The 27,044-nt window shown below is 41.4% G+C and overlaps 1 protein-coding gene across 2 annotated transcripts; it reads right to left on the bottom strand.

Annotated features, from left to right (window-relative positions):
- Positions 1 to 18,686: 18,686 nt before the first annotated feature.
- LOC135982335 (uncharacterized) lies at positions 18,687 to 21,015 on the bottom strand. 2 transcript variants are annotated; one of them, XR_010599621.1, is made up of 2 exons: positions 19,776 to 20,264; positions 18,687 to 19,299 (listed from the first exon to the last, which is right to left on the bottom strand). XR_010599621.1 is itself a non-coding variant. In XM_065588450.1 (2 exons), the coding sequence occupies exons 1-2, from the start codon at positions 20,868 to 20,870 to the stop codon at positions 18,824 to 18,826; spliced, it is 1,053 nt and encodes a 350-aa protein (XP_065444522.1). In that variant the 5' UTR covers positions 20,871 to 21,015; the 3' UTR covers positions 18,687 to 18,823. The 2 variants fall into 2 exon arrangements, 1 of the variants encoding a protein (XP_065444522.1); XM_065588450.1 differs by lacking the exon at positions 19,776 to 20,264 and adding an exon at positions 20,294 to 21,015.
- Between the last annotated feature and the right edge of the window lie 6,029 nt (positions 21,016 to 27,044).

The raw sequence follows: 27,044 nt of genomic DNA, 5'->3' as shown, positions 1-27,044 counted from the left end.
AGAAGAAGCAGACAAGCAGGTTTAGGGAAGTTTAGAACACTTGCAACCTTTCCCTTTCTGGGCCAGATAGGTCTTGTCTGAAGTATCATTCCTAGAAGCATTAGGATACTGCAAGGCTTAAAGGTTGGATGCAAACAGAGTGGAAAAGTAGCTTTCACTTGTCAGTTTCATGTGATAGCACATACACCTGCAATGCTACTTGTGGATGGTTTGGGCAGCTCCTTGTCTAGCTCATTTAATTGCCCGTGTGCCAGAGTTTTGGGAACCCTGTCCCTCTGCTTTCACACAGTGTAACGTTCCATACAAACTATACCCATGCTGGTACTGATATTTGAGCATGCAAACTTAACATTCATCTTGCATGAACATTCCTATAAGTAAAACTCGATCAGGTGAATGTTCATGGAAGCAGGGATCTTCAAGGGAATTAGGCACTCAACTCCCCCTGGATTTTAATGGGAGTTGAGCACCTACCTCCCTTAGGCCTTGGCTACACTGGCGCTGTACAGCGCTGCAACTTGCTGCGCTCAGGGGTGTGAAAACGCCTCCCCCCCCCAAGCGCAGCGAGTGCAGCGCTGTACAGCGCCAGTGTAATCAGTGCCTGCAGCGCTGCACGCTCGCTCGCAGCGCTGCAAGCTATTCCCCTCGGAGAGGTGATGGTGGCGTGGCGTGACTACACTTGCAATTCACAGTGCTGCTGCAGCAGCGCTGTTAATCCCCAAGTGTAGCCAAGGCCTTAGATTCCTTTAAAAAATCAAGTTGGAAAGTAAACACTAAACAGGGCACAAGAACTGCCACAAAAAAGGGTCACAGCCATTTTTAGATTTGAGCAAATATGGATAATGTTTTTCAGTAATCACTCAGCTACAATATTAACAATCCCTTCCTATTCCTTCATTTTCTGCCATGCAAAGCATTGTTTGCCAAAGAGGAACATTGTTGGATTTTCTCACTACTATTACTCTGGTGATGTGAAAACAGCTGGCATGCATATGTATTTTACTTTGGAGCTTCATTACTAACATTCTGAGTATTGCTATAATTTTGAATGAGTGCAATTTATGAAATACTGCTACAGGGGAATGCAGTGTTTCCTGATTTGCCATTAAAGACACTGAGACAACTTAAAGTTTTTAATAGGAATTCAGATCAGGGACCTATAAGTGGCCAACTATAAATCAGGACAGTCTGTCAAAATAGATGCAAGACTCTTGATGGCTTTATACTCACCATAATACAGATCAAAATAATATGGAAACAATTGTAATGAAAGGCTATTTCCACATCCCCCCTTCAGTCAGATGCTATTTTAGTTCATTATCATTTCTTCTTTGGTAGCAGGAAAATATTTTAGTGATACAAACTTGTTCTTTACATTCCAGAGAATCTTTTAGCAGTCAGACTTGGGTCATAATTATAAAATGTGGGTTGGATTTATCCTGTGTTTGAAAGATGAGGCACATAGTTCTATAAAAAATACTGGAGTTGTGCTAAAAATTAAATGGAAGTAATTCTGTAAACAGATCTGTACAATTGAACTGAGAAATAGAACATGATATTTTCCCTTTATTTTCCATTGTGACTTTAAACAGGTGAGTAGTCCTATAGATTTCAAAGCTAAGCACATGCTTCACTACTTTGTTTGATAAGAACTTAATTTCAGAATGACTAATTATCCCTTGGATTATCATAGCTATTTAAAATGTAATGATTGTGGGTAAATGGAAACCATTCTATAGAATTAAGAAATGAGAATCAGCGTTGCTCAGAAAAATAGGGCTCTCCCTGCTGAGTTTTGAGACTCTCCCACTTGCCTGTGTGAATATGCTGAGAAAAATCTTAAACAGTACTAAAGAAACAGACAAGAGAGTTGGCAATAGATTCAAATTGTTCCAAACCAATGGAGCTATTAAATATTTATAGGAAGTTGAGTGTATCATTATCCCATTCCTAATGCAAATATGTTTTGTAGATTTTTTTTAGTGTGTAAGGGGAAGCCAGACTGTGTCTGTGTGTGTGAGAGAAGCATCACTAAGTACCAGAACATTAAGGCCCATATGTTCCCAACAGCTGCACAACTGGAAAATAGTCTGAAGTTGAGCAATTTCGGTTTAACAGCATCCACATGAATGCACAGGATGCATGGTATAATGTCATTGTCAGATTGCCACATATGTTGCTGTCTGCATAATGGTTGTGGAATCTGATCTTAAAAAGCCTAATTCTACCACCCTTACTCATGCAAAGCAATATCTTACTCTGCAAGTAGTCTCACTGATTTCAAATAAATGAGTAGAACCTTACTGCACAAGAATTCCTATTGCAATGAAATGGGACTACTTCTGGGTTAAGGTCCTACTCAGAGTGAGCATGGGTGGCAGAATTAGGCTATGCCAGGAGCAAAAGTGAGACAAGTCAACTGAAAGATAATATGCAATATGTGTTACTCTTCATAAAATAAGGTTTTCATGCTCAAATATCCATGCCAAGTTACCACCCCATACCTGCAGTAACTTGTGATCTACAGGACAAATAATCCACACTTGGGCAACATAAAATTAGGGTAACAGTTTCCTTTCTCATTCCAAAGTCACTCTACAGCTCTAATGAAACCCCTTGGATCTCAGTGAAGAGAATTTGATCCTTCATTAATTATGGACCAGACTATGACCCACTTAGTCTTACTGGTGTCTGATTACTCACACGAATAGTCAGACTGAAGTCAATTAAGGAGTAAGGGGTTCATAATCTACCTCTAAATTATTTCTAGCATATTGTGTCATAGCAAATTGATATCATTTATATATCCTAATGGCCTGACTCTAAATTGGAGAAGGATGAATCAAGTTCTAGGTATCCATTATGAAACTTCCACTTGTCAAGTTCATGGCAACTGAACTTATATTCCTGCTCTGTGGTCCACTAAGGGCACCCACTCTATGCTCCGGCTTCCCAGACATCATCACCTTCTAACAGTTTTTTTTTTTCAGATTGCATAGTTCCCTGACTATACTGTGTTATTCCCAGCAAACTAGGCTGCCTAAGCAGGCCTGTGTCTGTGCTTTGCTTTCTCCTCATAAGCTATGAGTAGTTGTGATTGCTCACAGTTATAAGTTATCTCACAGCCCTTTTTAAGCAAGCACATTTATTCTTAACTTGGAAGTATTGCAGAGAAAACATATTACAAAGAATAAAAGAACTTACACACATGCCAATAAGCCAGTGGTTCTCAAACATTTTTACTGGTGACCCCTTTCACATAGCAAGCCTCTAAGTGCGACCCCCCCTTTATAAATTAAAAACACTTTTTTATATATTTAACATCATTATAAATGCTGGAGGTAAAGCGGCGTTGAGGTAGAGGTTGACAGCTCGCGACCCCCCATGTAATAACCTCGCGACCCCCTGAGGGGTCCAGACCCCCAGTTTGAGAACCCCTGCAATAAGCTTACCAGAGATACCCCCCCCACACACACACACAAACACATGGAGCAGGGCTCTGGCAGTCCTTCAAACCACACTAGGGGGTTTTCTGTGGTTACAAATTCATAACAGCCTCTGCTCAGAACAAACACCCACATGAATAAATCAGTCTATCCTTTATACAGCTTGGACCTTTGATCTTCAGATTCCGTGAATAGGGAATCTGCAGACAATGGTTCTCTCTTCAAGGTGTAGCTTCAAAAGGTTGGGTCTGGAGGTGGGAATTTTCATGCATCTCCCCACCCCCACCCCCACCCCCACACACCCTCAGGTATTTCCTAGGAAACCTATTTAACTTTGTCCCAAAAGTTCCTTCTTGTCTGGTACATTGTTTAAAATAGTCCTTTGAAGCTCATAACACATTGTTGGGTTTACATTGGCCACATCTCCCCCCTACAGAAGTTACAGCTAATCCCATAATAATACATAAACTTTGCATTCAATGCAACATACTTCAAAGACACTTAATTTAATAAAGTTTTTCAAGGATATGGTGGGAAATTACCCTATCACACCATCATTTTTGATATTCACTGGGACAATTCTCTTCCTACAGCAAAATAAATAGTTTTTCAAGGTGAGTTGAATTGTGTTACTTTGAAATATGTTTTTGCATTAGGAACCTGACAAGTATCACATTTATGCGCTCTGTATTCATTCTTTGAAATATAACTACAGTCAGTTTCTAATATGCCAAACAGCTAAGCCTGTTTTCCCTGTCGCCTGTGAAGGAGTATTTTCTTGATATATCAAGAGCCATTGCAACTAGCTGCCCACTTTCTTGCCTCCTGGGAAAACAAATAACTGCAACTTCTAATTTGAAAGATAGCTCCGCATTAAATTGACAAATCATTGTTTACAACACTGAATTGAAAACAGCTAAAAATAATTTAGGCAAATAAAGATATAATTGCTTGAGAAACAGCTATGTTAGCAAAAGCTTTTTGTGGTCCATGGTCAAGTTAAAAAAGACAGTGGGATAAACTGATCCACCTACAAGGATTCATAAATACCTACATTTTAGCTCTGACTTGGAAAATTAGCCTTAATTTTGCAGCGTGTATCTTTACCTTTCATGGTCCTGATCCTGCAATCAGATCTGCATGGGCAGGCTCTTATGTCTGCATGGAGTGGCTTAGAAATCAGTGGGGCTCTGCATGGGTACAGAGCATGTAACAGCTCCAATTGTAGGCTTGGGACCTAAATGGCTAAGGCTTTGTACATGCTGCTGTTTAGTAAAAATAGCACAAACTAAATTTTCCTCTCAGTTACACTCTTGAAATTCCACTGAGATGAAAATTTGGTCGAATATTGTTATATGGCCGAACAGATCATTATTTAACCTGGGTTTTTGTGAAATCTTATTCATCACAGTAGGTGCACTTTTGCAAGGCCTCCATACAAATAGTTACTAGTTAATGGTTAGGATCATTATGTTTGTATCAATCCACAGGAACCGTAAAATGATGATACCAAAATAAAATAATAATTGCTAAAAAATAGTGCAAGCCCTAGCTAAATTTCAATTACAATAATTCTGTCTAAGTCTTCCCTTTTGTTTCCATCAGAGAAATTAGTATTCACTAATTCATTGTCCTAATACCACTGTCATGTAATGTGTCTGGAATGGAATAGCTACTGCTTTTCATATAGTAAGTGGCTGCATCTTAGTTGAAGTGATCCCGGTATTTAGTCTTTACATCTGAACACTATAGGATTCCTCAAAAGGAAAAGTTCTCTATAAATGTTAAAACTATATGATTTAAAGTTGAAGGATGAACTTCTGGTTAAGGTACTGCATTGGGACTCAGGAGATCTGAGTTGAATTCCGCCACAGACTTCCTGTATGAACTTGGGCAAGTCAATTAATCTTTCTGTGCCTCAGTTCTCGATCTGTAGAATGGGGATAATAATAATTCATTTCTCGCAGCCTTTGTCTGATTTAGCTATATAGATTGTAAACTATTTGGGGTAACTAAAGTTTCTCTAAATGTGTATGTAGTGCCTCTAGAACAACAGGACACTGATATTGGTTGAGTTCTCTATGTACTACAGTACGAAAAACAAATAATGATTTTACACAAAACTAGAACTGATTTATCTCATAGTTTTACATTCTATTGAGTGGTTTTCTAAAAAAGCCTTGTCCAAATGAAGTGTTCCATTTTTGTCTAGCATTTTTCTACTCTCTCCAGTAAACTTTAAAGATATATATCTACTCTGATGTTTTTGAGAAAAAATCCACTTAGACCACCAAAAGAGACTAGAGCACATAAGGAATATAGAAACAAAATGTATGAACAGGAAGATTAAATAAATAAAATAGTTTTGAATTCATTTGCCACACTATTCTGTTACAGCAATAAAATGTCAGGAAGACAGTACTTAAGCAGTGTATTTTAAGTTAAATTGGTCCAATTTAAAAGCTGGATTTTATTAACAGATTATTTCCAATCATTATCTTAAAATTGTTCCAAAGCATGTTCAGTACATCTTCAGGGTTATTTACAATCCTCACTGGCAATGACAACTTGCAAATACTAAGCAGGATTAAGAGTAGCAGCCGTGTAAGTGGGCTGTAGTCCACGAAAGCTTATGCTCTAATAAATTTGTTAGTCTCTAAGGTGCCACAAGTACTCCTGTTCTTTAAGCAGGATTACTTTGCATTGCACAATTCTGCACATCAGTGTGTTTCACATAGCCCAGTGAATGACTAACACCTGCTGAAGCGTCCCTCGGCCCGCGCCGCATCCAGCAGCTCCCATTGGCCTGGAGCAGCGAACCGCGGCCACTGGGAGCCACAATCGGCTGAACCTGCGGACACAGCAGGTAAACAAACCAGCCAGGGATTTTCCCTGCACAAGCGGCAGAACAAGTTTGGGAACCTCTAAATAATTCCTAGAGGAAATCTTTTAGAAAATCATCCAATCTTGATTTTAAAATTGTCAGTGATGGAGAATCTACCACCGCCCTTTGACACTCACTGTCAAAAATGTACACCTTATTTCCAGTCTGATTTTGTCTAGCTTCAACTTCCAGTTATTGGACTATGTAATACCTTTCTCTGCTAGACTGAAGAGCCCATTATTAAATATTTGTTTCCCATGTAGATACTTATAGACTGTAATCAATTCACAGCTTAACCTTCTCTTTGTTAAACTTAATAGCTACTTGAGTCTATCACTATAACACATGTTTTCTAATCCTTTAATCATTCTCTGAACCCTCTACAATTGATCAACATTCTTATTGAACTGTAGGCATCAGAACTGAACACAGTATTCCGGCAGCGTTCACAGCAGTGCCAAATATAGAAGTAAAAATAACCTCTCTATTTCTACTTGAGATTCCCATTTTTATACATTCCAGGATCTCATTAGTTCTTTTGGCCACAACATCACACTAGGACTTGTATTCAGCTCATTATCCACCACAATCCCCAAATCTTTTTTGGAGTCAATGGTTCCCAGAAAAAGGTGATCCTGTAAGTATGGCCTACTTTCTTTGTTACTAGATGTATACATTTATATTTAGCCATGTTAAAATAAATATTAAAACAAGCATTCCAGATCACCCTGAATCAGTGACCTGGCCTCTTATTTATTTACCACTTCCCCACTTTTTGTGTCATCTGCAAACTTTATCAGTAATGATTTTATGTTTTCTTCCAGGTCATCAATGAAAATGTCAAGTAGCGTAGGGCCAAGATCCTACAACTGCAGGACCCCAGTGGAAACATGGCCACTCAATGGAAATTCCCCATTTAAAATTACATTTTGAAACCTATCAGTTATTCAGTTTTTAATCCATGTAATGTGTGCCATGTTATGATACTGTTTTAGTTTTTTAATCAAAGTGTTATGCAATACTAAGTAAAATGTCTTATAGAAGTCTTAAGCAGAAGTCAACGCTATTATCTTTATTAGCCAAACTTGTAATCTCATCCAAAAAAAGATATAAAGTTATTTTGGCAGAATCAATTTTCCATAAACCCATGTTGATTTACATGAATTACATTACTCTCCTTTGATTCTTTATTAATTGAGTCCCATATCAGCTCCTCCATTATCTTGCCCAAGATTGAGTCATCCTGTTTACCCTTTTTAAAAATTGGCATATTAGCTTTCTTGCAGTCTTCTGGCCTTCTCCAGTTTTCTAAGACCTACCTAAAATCAATATTAATGATCCAGTGAGCTCCTCAGCCAACTATTTTAAAACTCTTGGAGGACATTAATCTGGACCTGCTGATTTAAAAATGTCTAACTTCAGTAGCTTTTGTTTAACATCCCCCAGAGAAAGAATGTTACTATCACCATATGATGAGACTATATCACCCGTTTTTTTCTCCAAATACAGAACAGAAATATTTATTGAACACTTCTGCCTTTTCTGATTTTATTTTATTGATAATTCTATGATTTCCATTTAATAGCCCAGATTTATCTATATGTTATGCCAGCCAATGCTGGCCTAAACCTCAGTGGAGTCCAGTGACTGATAATGCACAGTGGGAGGTTGCAAGGCTGCAAGAGCAGCAGCAAATTCCCATTGCGGGGGAGAAAGAGGGCCTCTGCTGCCAGAACAGTAGGCAGGAACGAATTGGTCAGGGCATGCAATGATTCATTTCCTCTCCTTGGCAGAGCTCCTGAAGAGCTGGAAGTTACTGAGGGCAGTTGACCATATTGTCAGTGAATTCGCAGACTCAGAAATGACGTATGTGGATGCAAATGAGTCACAGGGAGTCTAAATGTATGTCTACAAAGCAGCTAGGGTGTAGCTTCAGTTACACAAGTGGCAGCTTGGGCTAACTGCCTGAGTGCAGTCTTGCCCAACCCTCTGGGTGCATACTTGGGTAGCTAGTTGCTGCCTGAGCCACTGTGGCCACGCTGTGATTTTCAGACACTAGCTTGAGCAGAGCTAACATGTTTTCATCTATCTCAGCTGGGAATTACTCCTCCCAGCTGCTGTGTAGATGTACCCTAATTAAGGGTGAGGCGCTGACTATGTTGTTGTTACTCACATATCAATAGGGACGTAGCAGAAAAAAGTGACTCACATGAGAGTCTATGATTATATACGTTTACATGGATAACTCCCTACTTAATTTACTTTTTCTTGCACTTTCTTCTGACCCGTGGTCATATGATTAACACCATTTTAATCACCCCTCCACTCAGATTCCTAGATATTCCTTTAGAATGATTCTCCTCTCACTTATCCCAGTGTAAATGAAGAATGACTTCCTGATGGAGTTACACTTGTGTAAAATAGGGATAAGTGGGAGAAGAATCAGGCCATTTTAGCCTCATTTAGACACCTTTACATCCACTTACCAATGTACCACCTAGTCAATTAGACACACAGATTCTACAGGAATGGGCAGCAGTATTAAACAGACAGATTAGATTTATGAGCTATAATCACAATAGAAGTAATTGTATGAAACTGGGCAAAGGAAAGTGTAGGTTGTTTATCAGAAAAGTTTCCACAATGCCCTTGTCTAGTAGAATGTGGAATACTTTCCCATGGGTGGTGGCAGAAACCACACGGAGAACAAACTAGACAAAACAAAAAAAAAGCATGGACTGGAAATACCATCTGAAACATCCCCTGAGAAAGAAAACCTGCACAAGCATGCAGAGAGACAACATGACCTCAAGGACCAAACCTTCAAAGAGGTTTCAGCTTTGAGTGTAAATTAAATATACAGTCTGTAGGCACAAACAGGTTCCATGGCTTTAAAATGGATTTTATTAGATCTTCAAACACCAAGCACCTGACTGTGTGCAATACATACAAATAACTATCAATATCCCTTTGAAAAGTAGGCATGACAGATCATTTCCTTCTCTAACTCTAATGATTTTCTAGTAGTGTATATTAATCTATAAACATTTCACAAATATTAACATACTAAATACTGTCCAGCTGTCTGCAAACAGTAAGGTGGTATTTCTATCAATGAGTTTTCATATCAAACAACCTGAGATATTCATCAATATCATTGGGTTCATTAGTATTATCTTAATGCCTAAGGTGGACTTACAACCTTAGGCTCATTAGTTTGGTGAAGAATATGCCATTATTTACACTATGATAAATAATGAATTTTCATATCTGTATCACCACGCTTTATTTTCTCTTACTTCCCTCTTCTCAGCTGTCCCTGATTGTTGTCTCCTTTCTTCTTGTTTTCCCATGCTTGTCTGCCTCTCTCATTTCTCCCTTCCGCTCCAGTCAAAGGCATTGGCTCTTGGTCTGCCACTGGCTGCAGGCTTCTATTCTGTTTTTTGGCAGCTCTAAAGTTGTGGTTTTATATTAAAAAATACTGAAGTGGAAGTATTAAAACTCTTGGTTGAGCTTCCTTAAATAGAAATTGCAACTTTAAAGCTGTTGCTATTATTGACAAGCACAAGAGTATACATTGGCAGATTCAAAGAACACATGCCATTGCTTAGAAAGGAAGGGTATAAAAAAATAAAGAGCTGGAGAGTTTCAGCTGTAAAATGTGTTTTCCTCATGCTGCAGCAGTAACTTGTTAACTTATTTATTTTTGCAAGGTTTGGTTTTTTTTTTTTCATTCCATCATTTAGAACTAATGTTGGTATCAGACAGTCATAGGACTGTAAATATGTAGGACAAGATTTTCAAAGGCGACTAGCATTTTTGGATGCTCAATTTGATATACATCAAGTTCCAGAGGATGGATGCTTGGCACTTCCTGGAAATTAGGCCCCTTTAAGGTTTCTCAAGTTGGGCATCCAAAAACGGAGGCACCCAAAATCACTTATCACTTGGGAAAACATTAGGCATAGAGTATTATTGTACTGTGACAGAGCCACTCTGAAGGGCCAGGTTACAACATGCTGAACAGTACCTTACACCAAGGCGGGCCGAGGAATGTACTGGCCTGGAGCGGTGAACCGCAGCCACTGGGAGCTGCGATTGGCCGAACCTGTGGACGCGGCAGGTAAACAAACCAGCCCGGCCCACCAGGGGCTTTCCCTGAACAAGCAGGGGACCAGTTTTGAGAACCACTTCCTTACACGATGAGCAGTCCTACAGAAGTCATTCAGGTTGCTTATGGCATAAGGTTCTGCTCAGTGTGAAAACCAGGGTTACAGCCTGGCTCTCTGCTGTTAAGAGAGAGTGCCTACTGTTATTGTTTAGTAGCAGAGGAGAACTTGAGAAATCTACCCAGTTTCAAGAGACATTCATTGAGAATTCTCCTGCTTGATCAAGTCCTACATCATCAACTGTCTCTCCCAAATCTCATCTCACTGCCAAGTCGAATTCAACATTGCAAAAATTGAGCTTCTGACCCCCCCTCGTTCCGCCTTCTCCCTCCCTTTTCTATCTCTGTCCACCATCCTCCCTGTCACAACTTGACATCATCTTTGATTCCTCTCATATCCACCCTGACATTAAAACCTATCTGTCTGTCCTTACAACATCTCCAAAATGGATCTTTTGTGTGCCAACCCTACCAAAACCGTAGTCCATTCCCTCACCATATCTTACTTTGACTACTCTAAACTAAGCCCCTCTGATCTTCCTGGTTCCTACTGCATGCTCTTTCATGACATTGAACATGCCATCACCAGAGCCCTCATGCTACAGGTTTTACCACCAGAAGGGGATGATCTGGCCCTTTCTCAGAAGTTTCATACAGAAGTTATGGGGTTTGTTTGTTGGTTTGTTTATTTCATTACTACCTGAAATTAATAGAGAGGAAATGAAAGGATGACTCTGGGGGATTCATTTAAATCAACAAAGCCAAAAAAACGGAGTTAAGGTAAAAACCTTAGCCACCACCAATATGCAGGATAAGGTTAGTTTAGACAGGAATATCTAGCATCTGGCTGGAGCACGTTAAATAGCAAATGTAATGTCTTAAGCACTTATTTTTAAGTTAACATAAAAAAAGTATTAGCTGACTTTTTCTAAACATTATTACAAATAATGTGTCCCTGGTACCTTCATGGATTTTAAAAGCAAACACAGAGAATCATCAACTTAACACATTTCACTGTTGCTTGTACAGATGGTTGTATGAGTTTACTTGTATACTGTACACATGATGAAAAAAAGATAGATTAAACCTGCCTCATCCTAATTACATACAGTTCATCATAATCAGGGAGAAAACCTGGCACCACTAAAGTAAGTGGGAGTTTTGCCATTGATTTCAGTGGGGCCAAAATTTGACTCCAAGTGTCTTATGTTCAGAGAGGCCCAAGACTATGATTTCAGTCATGTAAAGCTTTATTTCCATGAGTAATCTTTGCTCAAATGAGTAAAGCAGTATTAGACTGTGCTGCAGGATAACAGGAGTTTAGCGGTTCAGGATGGACTAGCACTGTCAAAGCTGTGTCTGGATTGTCCCTAAGAAAGAACTACAAATTAAAGGGGACTTCTGCACCTTCTGAATAATAGCAAGGCTCAGCTATCTCAGTGGCACAGTCCCGAGGGTCATGAAACCTTCTGAGAGCTCCAGGGCCTGGGCTGCACAGGGAAAGGGGTGCAGTTGTTGGAGCAAGGAGGGTGCTCATCTTTCCTTCTCTGGCCCCATGGAAAACAGCTAGACAATAATGTAGAATATAGAAACATGAATAAAATTATCTCAGTCTAAAAGATACAGTTAGTTACTTTGAGCAATAGTAATGTTTCCTAAGATTATCCAACCCCCTCCTCCCCCCCCTTAAAAGTTGTGACCAAATATTCACTTAACAAACAAATCTGGCTTAGATTTCCAGTTTCATCCTCATAATTTGGACACATTTTGAGAAGTTTTCACTGACTTGCTTAGGCTGGTTTAATTCAAATTAGGCTAATAATAATACCAAATGTACCCTAAAAGTATATTAAAAATATTAATTTGGTATGATCAGTTTAACATACAATTAGACATTTTCATTTTTCTTTCACAATCATCACCCAAGCAACTAATAATTACTTTCTGCAATACATTTAAAATATAATGTGCACCTGTAGGTGGAATGACTATTACCATAGTATTTACTTTAATACATTCTTGTGTAGAGAAAAATATGAGCATAGGATGGCATCCATTCATTGTCAATACCTCTAGGAGTCAATAAACAAAAATGTAATCTTTATTATAGTAAGGGTATGTTTGAATTCTTTAAATGGTACTGAAGAATAAAATTATTTTCTTTTAATGCTTTTCAAACCATTTCAGAAAGTCAGACAAACAGCAAGGCATGGTTTACTGGCTCCCTAGACTCTGTGCCACATCCCTCTTGATATTCAATGCCTTGTGGACACATCTGTTTTGCTGATTTCATGCTTCTCTGTTCTCTTTCACTTTTGCAGACCACTGGACCACAACCACAGTGACATTTAAGAAATGTTCCCGTGTTGCGGTTTCTGAAATTTGGCAGAGAGTACTATATTTCCATCCTCTGAGCCAAATGCTGTTCCCAGTCAGTGCTAGCTGTGTGCATGTATTTCAGTGCCAAATTTGGCCCTTTGTGTTGATCCTGTTTCAGAATGGATTTCTGTGACTCAGCACTTAGTCTGGCTATTGGGATGTTGGGTTTTGTTTTTTAAAGAATAAGCAAAACAGACAACTCTTGATTAATGAACAGATTAATTCATTTTTACTCAAGTTTAGTTTTATTTTTTTCTTAAATCAAAGAAAAAAAAATAAAATCACATTTCTGAGAGCTGCTCATATCACACAACCAGATTAACTTTTCCCTTTACAAGGGAAAGAATATATAGTATTGAGCCTTAATAGATTTCAGAGACTTCTGATGTGTTGGATAAATCATTTAAAACCTAAGCAAGATGAGATACTAGCCATGTTCAAACAGACTCTAAGCTCCCATGATTTTCACAATATGTGTTTTTGTTGCCTTGTATCCATTCCAAACTTCTGAGCTCTACTCAAACAGTTGGATGTGCCACAAAATATACCACAAAAATGATGTATCACAAAACACTGCTCCATTCTCCACAGAATGTGGGAAACTGATTCAGGTCAAAGCAATTATTAATAGCTTGAGATCCAGTATTTGCTATATTCACTCCTGGACCAGTCACAGATTTAAGGGCCCAGGGTCTGTTCTTATTCAATATTTTCATTAGTGACTTGGATAATGGAGTGGAGAGTATGCTTATAAACTTTGCTGATGATACCAAGCTGGGAGGCATTGCAAGCACTTTGGAAAACAGGATTAGAATTCAAAAGACCTTGACAAATTGGAGAATTGGTCTGAAATCCACAAAATGGAATTCAATAAAAACAAGTGCAAAGTACTACATTTAGGAAAGAAAAATTAAATGCACAACTACAAAATGGGGAACAACTGGCTGGGCAGTCCGACTGCAGAAAAAGATCTGGGGATTCTAGTGGATCACAAATTGAATATGAGTCAACAATGCGATGCAGCTGCAAAAAAGGCTAATATCATTCTAGATTGTATTAACAGGTATGTCATGTGTAAGAAATGGGAGCTAATTGTCCCATTCTACTTGGAACTGGTGAGATCTCAATTGAAATACCGTGTCCAATTCTGGGCATCACACTTTAGGAAAGATGTGGACTAACTGGAGAAAGTCCAGAGGAGAGCAACAAAAATGATTAAAGATTTAAAAAAACATGAGGAAAGGTTAAGAAAACTGGCCATGTTTAGTCTTAAGAAGAAGACTGAAGGGGTACCGGAAACAGTCTTCAGCTATGTTAAGGGATGTTATAAAAAGGATTGTGATAAATTGTTCTTTGTGTCTACCGAAGGTTAAATCTGCAGCAGGGGAGATTTAAGTTAGATATTAGGAAAAAACTTTCTGGCTATGAGGGTAGCTAAGCTCTGGGATAGGCTTCCAAGGGAGTTGTGGAATCCTCATCATTGGAGGTTATTTAAGAACAGGTTGGACAAACACCTGTCAGGGATGGTCTAGGTCAGGGGTCGGCAACCTTTCAGAAGTGATGTGCTGAGTCTTCATTTATTCACTCTAATTTAAGGTTTCGCGTGCCAGTAATACATTTTAACGTTTTTAGAAGGTCTCTTTCTATAAGTCTATTATATATAACTAAACTATTGTATGTAACGTAAATAAGGTTTTTAAAATGATTAAAAAACTGCATTTAAAATTAAATTAAAATGCAGAGCTCCCTGGACCGGGTGGCCAGGACCCGGGCAGTGTGAGCGCCACTGAAAATCAGCTCGCGTGCCGCCTTCGGCACCTGTGCCATAGGTTGTCTACCCCGGTCTAGGTTTACATGGTTCTGCCTCAGCACAGGGAACTGGACTTGATGACATCTTCTCAGGGTCCCTTCCAACCCTACATTTCTATTATTCTATGATTTCATGAACCAACAAAGCTAAATTCATCCTCAGAAAGCTGGGATTTCAAATGTCTCAGTGATATATACTGTACTGCATTCATTTCTAGCACATGTAAAGGACACTGAGATCCTCAGAGGAGAAAGAGAAGAGTATTAGGGTATGATTGGATATCTTTTCACCACTGGACTTCATGTTAATCTGATCACCTTCTTGTTTTTCTGGCCTTTGGGTTAAATTCTACCCTGATATATATATTACTCACTTCTCCCACTGATATTACATCTGTTGTTGAAGCCCTATGAATGCACCTAAGGGAAAAATTGGTCCTTTATTCACCTAAAAAATATAGTGTAACAATACTGTATTTGCTATGTTGGCCCTTGTGAAACTATGCGTTCAGTTTCACCTTGTAATAAAGTTTGCATGTAGATTACATAAAATAATCTATGTTAAAAGAACACTATTTAGGTTTCAAAGACAAGCATACAAACACCGTTATTGCAGTTGCTGCTGCTGCTGCTGCTGCAACCTGAATTCTGATCCCTTGTGTGTCTAGCTTGTGCACTGGTCCTGTGGAAGAAATAATATGTGAGCATGTAATTGAAGACTGTATTGTGATACATAGGCATAAAGGAGGGGGGAGGGCTGAATTAAGCTTTCATGATCAACTGAAAATCTGACATTTCCAAAATGTTAAGTGCTTGTGTTTGCAATGTAAATAACATTTGAGGGTTTCCTTTTTTCAAATGTAATTTCCCAATTATTTTAAAGGAAAAAGGTAAATACAGAGTCTATTGTGTGCATCTATAACAAGCTCCTCATCATGCATCATCAGCAAAGTTTCAAACCTCGGCATAATGGACTTCCCCCACTTGAACTATAGAACTAACTGGCAACAAGAGGAGGGATGGACAGCAGCTGGCTTTGTGTCCTGGAGTCTGAGGGGCAGTAGTTGACTAGGAGGAACCCAGGTTGGGTTTGCCAAATCTCTCTTCTCCTTGCCATGCCTAATAGGTGGTGCCACAAGGTGCTGCCACCAGGAGTGGAGGGAGAGGGCAATGGACTGCTGGGGCCATGTTCTGAATCTGGTAGGTAGTGGCTGAGGATGGGGAGATTGGCCTGGCTCCTTCTTTCCCCAGCTCCACAGAAGTTGGCACCAAAGGGACGCATGGGCTTCTGGGACCTTATGCTGAAGAGAATTTCAGGGGACAAATAAGAGGGCTAGCCCACTGCCAACAATTGAAGGCCTGCTGTAAACAATCAAAGTGTGAGAACTTCTCAGAGAAAAGACTGCAAGAATGTCCTATAATGAAAGTGTAAAGCAACCTATCTAGAGAGGTCACTACCAGCTCCCTATAGAATATATGATGAAGAAAAAAGCTAATAATTTGAGAAAGAAAAGAAAGAAAGAAAGAAAGAAAGAAAGAAAGAAAGATTATTCAGAGTTAATAGAGGAGCACAGGGAGTAACGCACTTCTAGCTGATAACTGAAGTTGTACTAATAACTACTCATGCACAACTTTGAAAATGTATCCTAAACTTTCCCAGCATGATATTTGTAACAACCCTGGGAAGTGCCATTAGCCAACATAAATGAATATGTGACTTCTAAGGCCTTGTCTACACTACGAGAGTAGTTCGATTTTACTTGCATCGAATTTTTGTAATCGATATTGCAAAGTCGAACGTGTGTGTCCACACTAAGGACAGTAATTCGACTTTGTGCATCCACACTAACGGTGAAAGCGTCGACATTCGAAGCGGTGCACTGTGGTCAGCTATCCCACAGTTCCCGCAGTCCCCTCTGCCCATTGGAATTCTGGGTGTAGCCGGCAATGCCTTCTGGGTAACAAAATGTGACGAGGATGCTTTTGGGTAACTGTCGTCATCCGTCCATCACTCCCGCCCTCCCTCCCTGAAAGCGCCGGCGGGAAATCATTTTGCGCACTTTTCCAGTCATTGACAGCGCGGACGCCACAGCACTGCGAGCATGGAGCACGCTGCGACCATCGCTGCAGTTGTGGCCGCTCTCAACACCTCGCAGCTTATCATACAGGTTTCCCTGAGGCAGATGCAGAAAAGTCAGGCGAGGAGGCTACGGCACCGCGGTGATGTCCTGAAGTCTGAGAGTAGCACGGACCTGTCAGAAAGCAGGGGACCCAGCGCCGAGGACATCGCGGTGGCAATGGGTCATGTTGATGCCGTGGAACGGCGATTCTGGGCACGGGAAGCAAGCATTGAGTGGTGGGACCGCATAGTGCTGCAGGTCTGAGATGAATCCCAGTGGCTGCGAAACTTTCGCATGCGGAAGGGAACTTTCCTTGAACTTTGTGAGTTGCTGTCCCCTGCCCTGAAGCGCAGTGACACCCGCTTGCGAGCTGCACTGAGTGTACAGAAGCGAGTGGCCATAGCCCTCTGGAAGCTTGCAACGCCAGACAGCTACCGGTCAGTCGCGAACCAGTTTGGGGTGGGCAAATCTACCGTGGGGGTTGCTGTGATACAAGTAGCCAAGGCAATCGTTGAGGTACTGCTGCCAAAGGTAGTGACCCTGGGAAACGTGGAGGCGATCATAGATGGCTTCGCAGCGATGGGATTCCCAAACTGCGGTGGGGCCATAGATTGAACTCACATCCCTATCCTGGCACTGGACCACCAGGCCACCCAGTACATTAACCGAAAGGGCTACTTTTCCATGGTGCTGCAAGCACTGGTGGACCACAGGGGACGTTTTACCAACATCTACGTGGGATGGCCGGGCAAGGTTCATGACGCTCGTGTTTTCAGGAACTCTGGTCTGTTTAGATGACTGCAACAAGGTATTTACTTCCCGGACCACAAAATAACTGTTGGGGATGTGGAGATGCCTATAGTCATCCTCGGGGACCCAGCCTACCCGCTAATGCCCTGGCTCATGAAGCCCTATACTGGCGCCCTGGACACTGAAAAAGAACTCTTCAACTACCGGCTGAGCAAGTGCAGAATGGTGGTGGAGTGTGCTTTTGGCCGTCTCAAGGGGAGATGGAGAAGCTTACTGACTCGCTGTGATCTCAGCGAAACCAATATCCCCATTGTTATAGCAGCTTGCTGTGTGCTCCACAATCTCTGTGAGAGCAAGGGGGAGACCTTTATGGCGGGGTGGGAGGTTGAGGAAAATAGCCTGGCTGCTGATTACTCACAGCCAGACAGCCGGGCGATTAGAAGAGACCAGCGGGAAGCGCTGTGCATCCGGGAGGCTTTGAAAGCAAAGTTCCTGAGTGAGCAGGGTAACCTGTGACTTTAAAGTTTGTGTACTGAGAAGCTAAACCTGCCCCCGTTTCTTTACCCAGTTAATGTTGACTATCCTATCCAGTTACATACCCCCTTCATCCCCCTTCCAACACACATTTCGAAATAAAAATAGTTCAACTTTGTTAAAACACACCGTTTTCTTTAATACTGTTTTCGCGGGAATTTTTTAAAACTGGGACGCAGACTGTGGTGCGGAGCGGGTGTAGTGTAGTGACGCGAATGCAGCTTCTAAACTCAAGGATTGACAGGCTCCGCTGCGGTGGGATGGTTGTTTCAACGGAGCCTGTCACCCCTCCTGATCGGGACTGTGTGTATGGGGGGGTCTATGTGACTTTGTGGCAGGGGGAGGACGGTTACAGATCCCCTGCTGTGTGGCTCTGTGATCCTGCCTAAGGACCGCCGCTGAAGATCTGTAACTGCCCTCCCCTGCCACAAAGTCACAGAGCAACCCCCCCCCCCCCAACATTACATCAAAACAACCTCCCAGACTAACCAGGGTAACTAGTCACTGCATCACTGCACTGTGTATGTGCCCTGCTGCTGTACCTGCCCCCGACTATGTACCCTGCCAAAGGCGACTGTCCTGTCTGATTACCAACCCCCTTTCCCATCCTCCTCCAAAAGAACATGATTGAAACAGTAGTTTACAGAAACGTATTTTTTATTATCAACTACACATGGCATTGGGAGGTGAAACTTGGACGGGGGCTTGTGTCAGGCGGGAAGGAAAGAACTTTTCAAATTTTGGGAAATGAGAGCCTTCTGCTACTAGAGCTCTCTGCAGGGGTGGAGTGAGACTTAGCAGGGACTCTGCCGCCTCTCCTTCTTTGCACTTTGGGTGAGGTGGGTATGGGACTTGGTGGCAGGGGAGGGCGGTTAGAGATGGACTGCAGCGGGGCTCTGTCCTCCTGCCTCCGTTCCTGCAGAACATCCACAAGGCGCCGGAGCGTGTCCGTTTGCTCCCTCAGTAGTCCAAGCAGCGTTTGAGTCGCCTGCTGGTCTTCCTGCCGCCACCTCTCCTCCCGATCCATGTTGGCTTGGTGCATTCGGGTCAAGTTCTCCCGCCACTGGGTCTGCTGTGCTGCCTGGGCTTGGGAACAGGCCATAAGCTCAGAGAACATGTCCTCCCGTGTCCTCTTCTTCCTACGCCTAATCCGCGCTAGCCTCTGGGAGTGTGATGCCAGGCTAGGTTGTGAGACAGTCGCAGATGGGGCTGTGGAAATGGGAAAAAGGTAGTGAATTCCTCAGAAAGAAAAATGTAGTTGTGAACAAAGAACATAGTCTTTCTCTATGAACAAGACCATGCACAGCACCTATCACATGCGCACTCAGCACAAGGTCGAATTTTCGGCCTTCACATTCAGTGCCTGGGGTCTTGCACAGCACATTTGAGAAGCGGGGCAGCACAACAGAATTTATGTTGCAGGCAGACATGGTAAGCCGTACACTTGTGGCAGTTTAAAACTTTTATATTACCACTGGCCTCATTTCACATTTAAAGCTATGTCAGTTCCTGCAGCCAGCAATCCGGCAAGCGGGAACTCTGCCCCTGTCCCACCCCCTCGCGGCTGTCCCCGGGAATGATCCCTTTCGGCTGCCCCTCTCCCGCCTCCACCGCGTGGCTACAAACCAGCGGTTACAGTTCTGTCAAGGAACGGGAAAGCAGTCCCAACACTAACATTCCCCTACCTAATTAAAAGCAGGTCACCATGGGCGACATCACCCTGATGAGGATCTCTGAGAGCGACAGACAGAGAATGCTCCGGGAAAGCCTCCAAAGACCAGGGCCGTATGCCGCCCTGCTATGCAGAGCAATGATTCCCGAGTACGTGATAGTCTCGTGGCGCGGCAACGTGTCGTACTTCGGAGGACCCAATAAGGCCGCTCTCCCCAGGAACCTCCTGCAACGGCTTTCAAATTACCTCCAGGAGAGCTTCATCGAGATGTCCCAGGAGGATTACTGCTCTATCCCCGGACATATAGACCGCATTTTACTGTAGCTGCAGTAGCAGGGAATAAACAGTAGAGCGGCTTGTGCAGGACAATCACTGAAAACCGGACATTGCTAGATTTTTTTTCAAAACTTGCACTGCCCATGACTAAACCGTTAAGCGCATAGGGCACACTAATCATGAACAACCCATTCTTGTAATTGTTAATATTCCTGTTTTGTTAAAAATAAATATTTAGATGTTTACAACACTTACTGGCTGATCCTTCACCAGATTCTGTGTCCGGGGTAACGGCTGGGGACGCTTCGTAGGGGATCTCTGTAAGGGTGATGAAGAGATCCTGGCTGTCGGGGAAATCAGCGTTGTGAGCGCTGCCGACTGCCTCGCCCTCCTCATCTCCTTCCTCATCTTCCCCGTCCCCTAACATGTCGGAGGAACCGGCCGTGGACACTATCCCATCCTCAGAGTCCACGGTCACTGGTGGGGTAGTGGTGGCGGCCGCACCGAGGATGGAATGCAGTGCCTCGTAGAAACGGGATGTCTGGGGATGGGATCCGGAGCGTCCGTTTGCCTCTTTGGTCTTCTGGTAGCCTTGTCTCAGCTCCTTGATTTTCACGCGGCACTGCGTTGCATCCCGGCTGTATCCTCTCTCTGCCATGTCTTTAGAGATCTTCTCGTAGATCTTTGCATTCCGTCTTTTGGATCGCAGCTCGGAAAGCACGGACTCATCGCCCCACACAGCGATGAGATCCAAGACTTCCCGATCAGTCCATGCTGGGGCTCTCTTTCTATTCACAGACTGCACGGCCATCACTGCTGGAGAGCTCTGCATCGTTGCCAGTGCTGCTGTGCTCGCCACGATGTCCAGACAGGAAATGAGATTCAAACTGGCCAGACAGGAAAAGGAATTCCAATTCAAATTTTCCCGGGGCTTTTCCTGTGTGGCTGGTCAGAGCATCCGAGCTCGCACTGCTGTCCAGAGCTCGCACTGCTGTCAACAGAGTGGTGCACTGTGGGATAGCTCCCGGAGCTATTAGCGTCGATTTCCATCCACACCTAGCCTAATTCGACATGGCCATGTCGAATTTGGCGCTACTCCCCTCGTCGGGGAGGAGTACAGAAGTCGAATTAAAGAGACCTCTATGTCGAACTAAATAGCATCGCAGTGTGGACGGGTGCAGGGTTAATTCGATGTAACGGCGCTAACTTCGACATAAACGCCTAATGTAGACCAGGCCTAAGAAACTGAGCCCTGAGATATTTTTTAAGGTTTCTACAAAGCCACCTTCAAATTTGCCCAGCAAGAAATGTTCAACATTCGATTCATTAACCAATTTACTTTGTTCTTCCTTCACATTTCTTGGCTGAAAGTCCAACAGGAGTTGATAAAAAGATGATAATTTATGAGACAGTGGGTCAAATTCATCCTGTAGTATAAATTAATTGAAGGCAGTAGAGTTGCATCAGAGGATGTTTTCTCCACACTATTTTTAATACAGATCTGACAAAATTGTGAAAGATGCTGTTTTATAACATTTTGTATAAAATATATAGTGCCTCCAAGGAGCACTGACACTCTCCAGAGCACCAAACAAAAGTAAAAATTAATGGCCAGGCCTTACGAAAAGGAATGTTTTAAACATCAGACAGAAACTTTCATTTTCCATTTATTTCAACCTTCCATCTAATCATTCCTTCATCCTTCTCAAATTTGTACAAAAATGTTGCATTAAACAAAAAACCCCAACAAAAATGCCCCAAATTCCTGTAAATTTGTGCCCTTAGGTAGACCACCTGCATGGATCATTTAAGATGCTTAGCTTTCAAACTCCTTGTGACTTTCTTGTCTTCCAAACCATTTTTTATTGCCTTTCTTGCACGGTTTAATAGTCTTGCTTTCTCTCTCTCATAAAACTGCTGCAGGTCACAGCACACATGCTGTCAGAACTTTTACTTTTTGAGAATGTTAGTAATTTATTTTTCCAGTTCTTAAAGCCACAGAATGGCATCATGTGATTTGGTAGGATTCCTTTCTTCACAAGACAGTTGTGCAAGTGTTTCTTAGATTCGCATACAACCTAGAAGACCAGATCCAAATCCCCCTGAAGTCCAGTAGAAAAACTCCTGTTGACGTCACTGGGCTTTGCATCAGGCCCCGAAACAGCAGATTATTTTTTTAAAGGTAAAATAAAATGATTGCTCAGTCAGGCTATTTTCATGCTGCCCATCGTTATGGCTGGTGCGCAGGCACACCATCCTAGAAAGACCATTGGGAGACACTGTTCCTCAGAAATAGATCCTGGGGCTTCCCTATTGTGATGATGGGTGGGGCATATGTACATGGTGAATTGGGGGCAGAGCCAGGCAACTCCCACCCAGTTGTTTCTCAGGGTGCTTCTGGTGTGCAGTCCTAGGATTCCTCCAAACACAGAGTTGTAATCCAGGTAGCCCTTAAGTAGTGATGCAAAGTGGGAGGGGAATCCTTAGTTCTTCTTGCACAACCATTTAAGAGCCAGGCATAATCAAGAACATAAGAATGGTCCTACTAGGTCAGAACAATGGTCCATCTAGCCTAGTATCCTATCTTTTGACAGTGGCCAATGCCAGATGCTTCAGAGGGAATGAACAGAACAGGCAATTATCAAATGATCCATCCCGTCATCCAGTCCCAGCATCTAGCAGTCAAAGGCTTAGGGACACCCAGAGCATATTATTACATCTTTCACTGTTGTAGCTAATAGCCACTGATGGACCTATCCTCCATGAATGTATCTAATTCTTCAACCACCAATACCTGCAGAATTTATTTTCTATCTGGTGTAGGCATCAAAGGGAATGAGAACTGCCACTGCTGACCTAATACAAGACATATTAAGTGCATTTGCGTAATAAGTGTAGGGTTCTCCTGCTTCAGTCATCATCCACATGGTCAATCTTGTTCCTGGAAAGCACAGCTATCATCAAAAAAGAGAGCAACTGCACTTTATACTATGAAAACACAGCACCAAAGACTTCTTGGCGGGGGGAGGTGTACATTAGAAGAGAGGGGGACAATTCATCTCTGGTGCAGTTCAGTCAATGTCAGTGGAATACTGGGTCTCAGTTCTGCTTGATTTCATACTATGGATTTCTTATTTGGTGCATGATAAATATTCTAGAACTTTTTTAGCTCCACTGCTCAGAATTGGATACAGCTGGTCTGCATATGTCTTCAAAGCATGACAGCCTTGTATATGCAGTGAACTGTATGAATCCCATCAAAAATTGAAGTTTGGAAGCAATTCACCATTTGCATGCCTGAAAAGGAAAATAGATCTATTTGACGTCACCAAAATTAATAGTTATCTTCCAAATTTGTCTAATTCTAGTTTCAGATTTTCATGGGCAGACTATCAGTTATTATAAATTACTTGAGCACTTGGGTTTGACAATGACTGAGCTTCCCCTTTTGCTTGAAATTCACAATTAGTACTGAGCAGACTGCTGATCCAACTCCCATGATGATTCTCTGTGTAAATTCTGGTTGCTTAAAATAACAAAATCATCTTCTCCACAGGTCCCCTTTTCTCCTGGGTGAAGGAAGATGTTGGATTTTATTTCCAGCATCCAAATTACTTTGAATGTATTACTTGGGAATGATACAGCAGTGAAAAACTCTTGCTGAGTCAAGACATTCTGACGAAATAGGAGAAAGGGGTTATAAAAATGCAACAAAACAGCATGTGTGATTTAGTCTACATAGCTTGCATTCTACATTTGTTTGACACAGTGTATTGTCATACACTAAATTCTAGTTATTAACAATGAATAAAATGTCTGAGAGGATATTTTGCCTACAGTTAATATTTTTAAAAAATTGCAAAGTTGAGTCTTGAGGACAAAAATAGTTTGCCAAAGATCTTTATAGAGGATAAAGCTAGTATCTTGGCTATGAAAGTTAAGCCAATGACACATAAATACTCAGGTGCACCAAATTAAAAGTCACATTCCAGGGAGAAAGCCAGTTCTGTGTCTTAAGATTTACAAACTAATTTCTTGAAAAGGCCATTAAAAAGTATGGTTGTAAGACTACATTGTACACACAATTTGTTATTTTAAAATTGTAATTCAAATAATTATAATTAAGTTATCCAAAATAATTATATTGTCATTTGTAAATTTTGTCCACGGGGATTTTTTTAATGAATTTCTATATCCAGAAAAATATTAGTGAATTAAAAAGAGGTTCAGATAAGAGCAACAAGAAGAGTCAGAGGGCTGTGACTGATTCATAAAGAAGGATTAAGGGAGTTAATATGTATAATTTAGCAAAGAGCTGACTAAGTGGCAACATAACAGCCTACAGATATCTGAAGACTTCATGGTGGCACATGTGGGTAAAAGCAAGAGTAATGGAAAATTTAGACTAAATATAGGGGGGAAAGTCCCACCAATGGTGGACTGTTCTCTGGAATTTTGAAACTAGATGAGACGAAGCATTAGAAAATTTACTCTAGGGAGTAATCCTGCATTGGAAGACAGATGGATTGCATGAATGTATTGGTCTTTTTGTTCTGTAAATTATAAATTTAAGTCAGAGCATTTTTGTTTTAGAATTAAATTGGCAAGGGGGACCAAAGTCCTCAAAAGAGAAGTTAAGAAAAAATCCCTCACCACCATCAATTACAATATTGCACAATTGGCTTGGAGAGTTATGGTGGATTTTCACCTTCCTCTGAAGCATCAGATATGGGTCATTGCCAGAGGCAAATTTCTCACCTGGGGCTGAAGGCCTGATGGAGTATAGCTAATCCTATGTTCCTTTTAAACAATGATCCAACCCTGCTGAAGTCAATGGGAGTCTTTCCATTGACTTCAATGGGCTCTTAATCATCTCATAATGAAATAAAACCCAAACGAATGCCCAAGGATCAGGAAAGCCCAAGAAGTTAGATCCTGAACACCCTTTGTTTACAAAGAGGGGAATTAAAATAGTGAAGAAGTGGGCTGGGGAGACCTTGTAAAGGGAAGTAACAGCTACAATGCATGTTCCCTCTCTCCTGCAGCTCATCTTTGGGAACAATATGTTGGGGATCTGCTAGAAATTTGGAGGGGGGTAGAAGACGGAGCAGTTTGCAAGATTGCCAAGCAAAGAAGCAAATATGTGCCCTGATCCCCTAAGGAAGGGAATAAACCCCCTCACCAGTTTTATCATGGAAGTTAGCAGATTGGAATGAAGAAGCTAGTGGCAGCAACAGCACAAGCCAGTGGTGATTCCATACATAGGGCAGCTGTGTGTGTCTGGTCAGAGATCTGTGAGGTCAGGTCCTGAGTAGCCTCCCAATTTTTCTTCTGCTAGGCCACTATTCCAAATTTAAAAATGGAGGTTGTGCAGGAGATGAGGCAAAAACAAAGAAAGTTTTTTCCCCTCCTAAATAACTCTCTCCTTCCACTGCTTTTATGTCAAAAGGGAAGGATCTGGGACTAAGTTGGGAAAACTAATAATAATGTATGCTATAGACACATATAATTAGTATACAGATCTACACTACTACAATTTTATACAGTATATAATTTTATACTCCTGGCATTCAAGGCTTGCAAAACCTAGGACTGCTTTAGGCTACACACAAACAGAAATGTGCTGGAAATGCATGTGAAAAAAAACACCAATCATATTTAAAGTGGGGAAAATAACGATACATTCTGATATCTGATTGTTTGCAGTAGATCATTTATTTCGCTTTCCAATTCAAGGACTGAAAGTACTAACAGCTGGGTGTCAAAAAAGACATGTTCCTGGCTTTTTGCCTCAACAGCCAGTTTAAATTCAACTCTGGCCAGTATTAAGGAAAAGAAGTTTAGTGCTTTCAATTCCCTTTCTGAGAGACTATTGTTCCCATCACAGCAAGATCTCACATTTAGCACAGTTGAACAGAGTTATTAGTGGCTTTTCCTTTAAAATGATAGGACTAAATAAGCTTACAGAGAAAAAAAAACATTCTCATTGCAACAGAAGATAATTTTCTCAGATTAGCAATGATTTTCAGTGGGCAGAGTCTTACAGAAAAGTCCTGTTTTACACTCACCAACAGTCTAGTTAGCTGAGCACGTTAAAGAAAAACAGTCCCCAGAATGTTGGTTAAGCTAATCCCCAAACCACTGAAAATAAAACATCAAGAATAATGTAATGAACTTGGATAGTGTGTCTATGTACTACTGCCCTCTACTGGATAGAATCAGAACTATTCAACTATGGGTCATAGGTCCTGTCCTGCTAACAGCTAATGGAGATTTTTTTCTTTAGTTTCAGTGGCATGGGAGCTTTTGCTCAATGAAAAGGATCTGAGTTCTGTAAGTGATGCTACCATAAAGCTATCATGTGCATCATATCATGAAATCCTAGATGGCGAAAGATTTGTTATGATATGGTCTAAGATGTACAGTTATCCTATATGATAAGTATGATGAATTAGTTCAGTAATACTTAGTCTTCCCCTTCAAGAGGATTTAGACTTTGACAAGTAAAATGCTGATTTTCATACAGTTTCACCAAATCTACTAAATGAGGTAAGACAAAGACAAATGGAGGGTAGACCTCACATTTACTATCCTTATGCCAAGCTAATTTGCACACAACCTGTCCTACAGAAAGTGAACATCAGCTAAATGAACAGTCTGTACCTGTCACACGTGAAAGCAAGTTTTTCTAGGTGTTTGCTCACAGAATCTGAAAAAAAAAATTAATTATTAGCTCTATAATCCTGTAAGTATGCATAATACAGACAAACACAATATGACAAGGTCTCTGCCCCCAAAAAGTTTACAGTCAAGGTGAAACTTACTACAAAAGACAACATGCTGACCTGACTGACTCTGTATAGCCAGAAAACAGATTTACTAAATATGGCATGGAAACAATGGCTTCCTTTGTATAGGGTGGTACCTAATACTGAGGATTTCATACTTAATGATGCTGCATTTGTTGCTTCCAATGATTTTTCCATATCTCATCCACATCTTCTGT

The sequence above is a fragment of the Chrysemys picta genome, chromosome 3 (genome assembly GCF_011386835.1).
Source record: "Chrysemys picta bellii isolate R12L10 chromosome 3, ASM1138683v2, whole genome shotgun sequence".
Lineage (NCBI taxonomy): Eukaryota > Metazoa > Chordata > Testudines > Emydidae > Chrysemys > Chrysemys picta.
Note: the sequence above shows the minus strand (reverse complement) of the source record. Positions and strands in the feature narration are given on the sequence as shown.

What these genes read in the sequence shown, in the direction of transcription:
- LOC135982335 (XM_065588450.1), bottom strand. Translation starts at nt 20,870, where the DNA reads ATGCAGAGCTCTCCAGCAGTGATGGCCGTGCAGTCTGTGAATAGAAAG. An exon ending in ATCTGGTGAAGGATCAGCCA is followed by an intron (nt 19,300 to 20,293) that starts GTAAGTGTTGTA and finishes CCATTTCCACAG; the next exon opens with CCCCATCTGCGACTGTCTCA.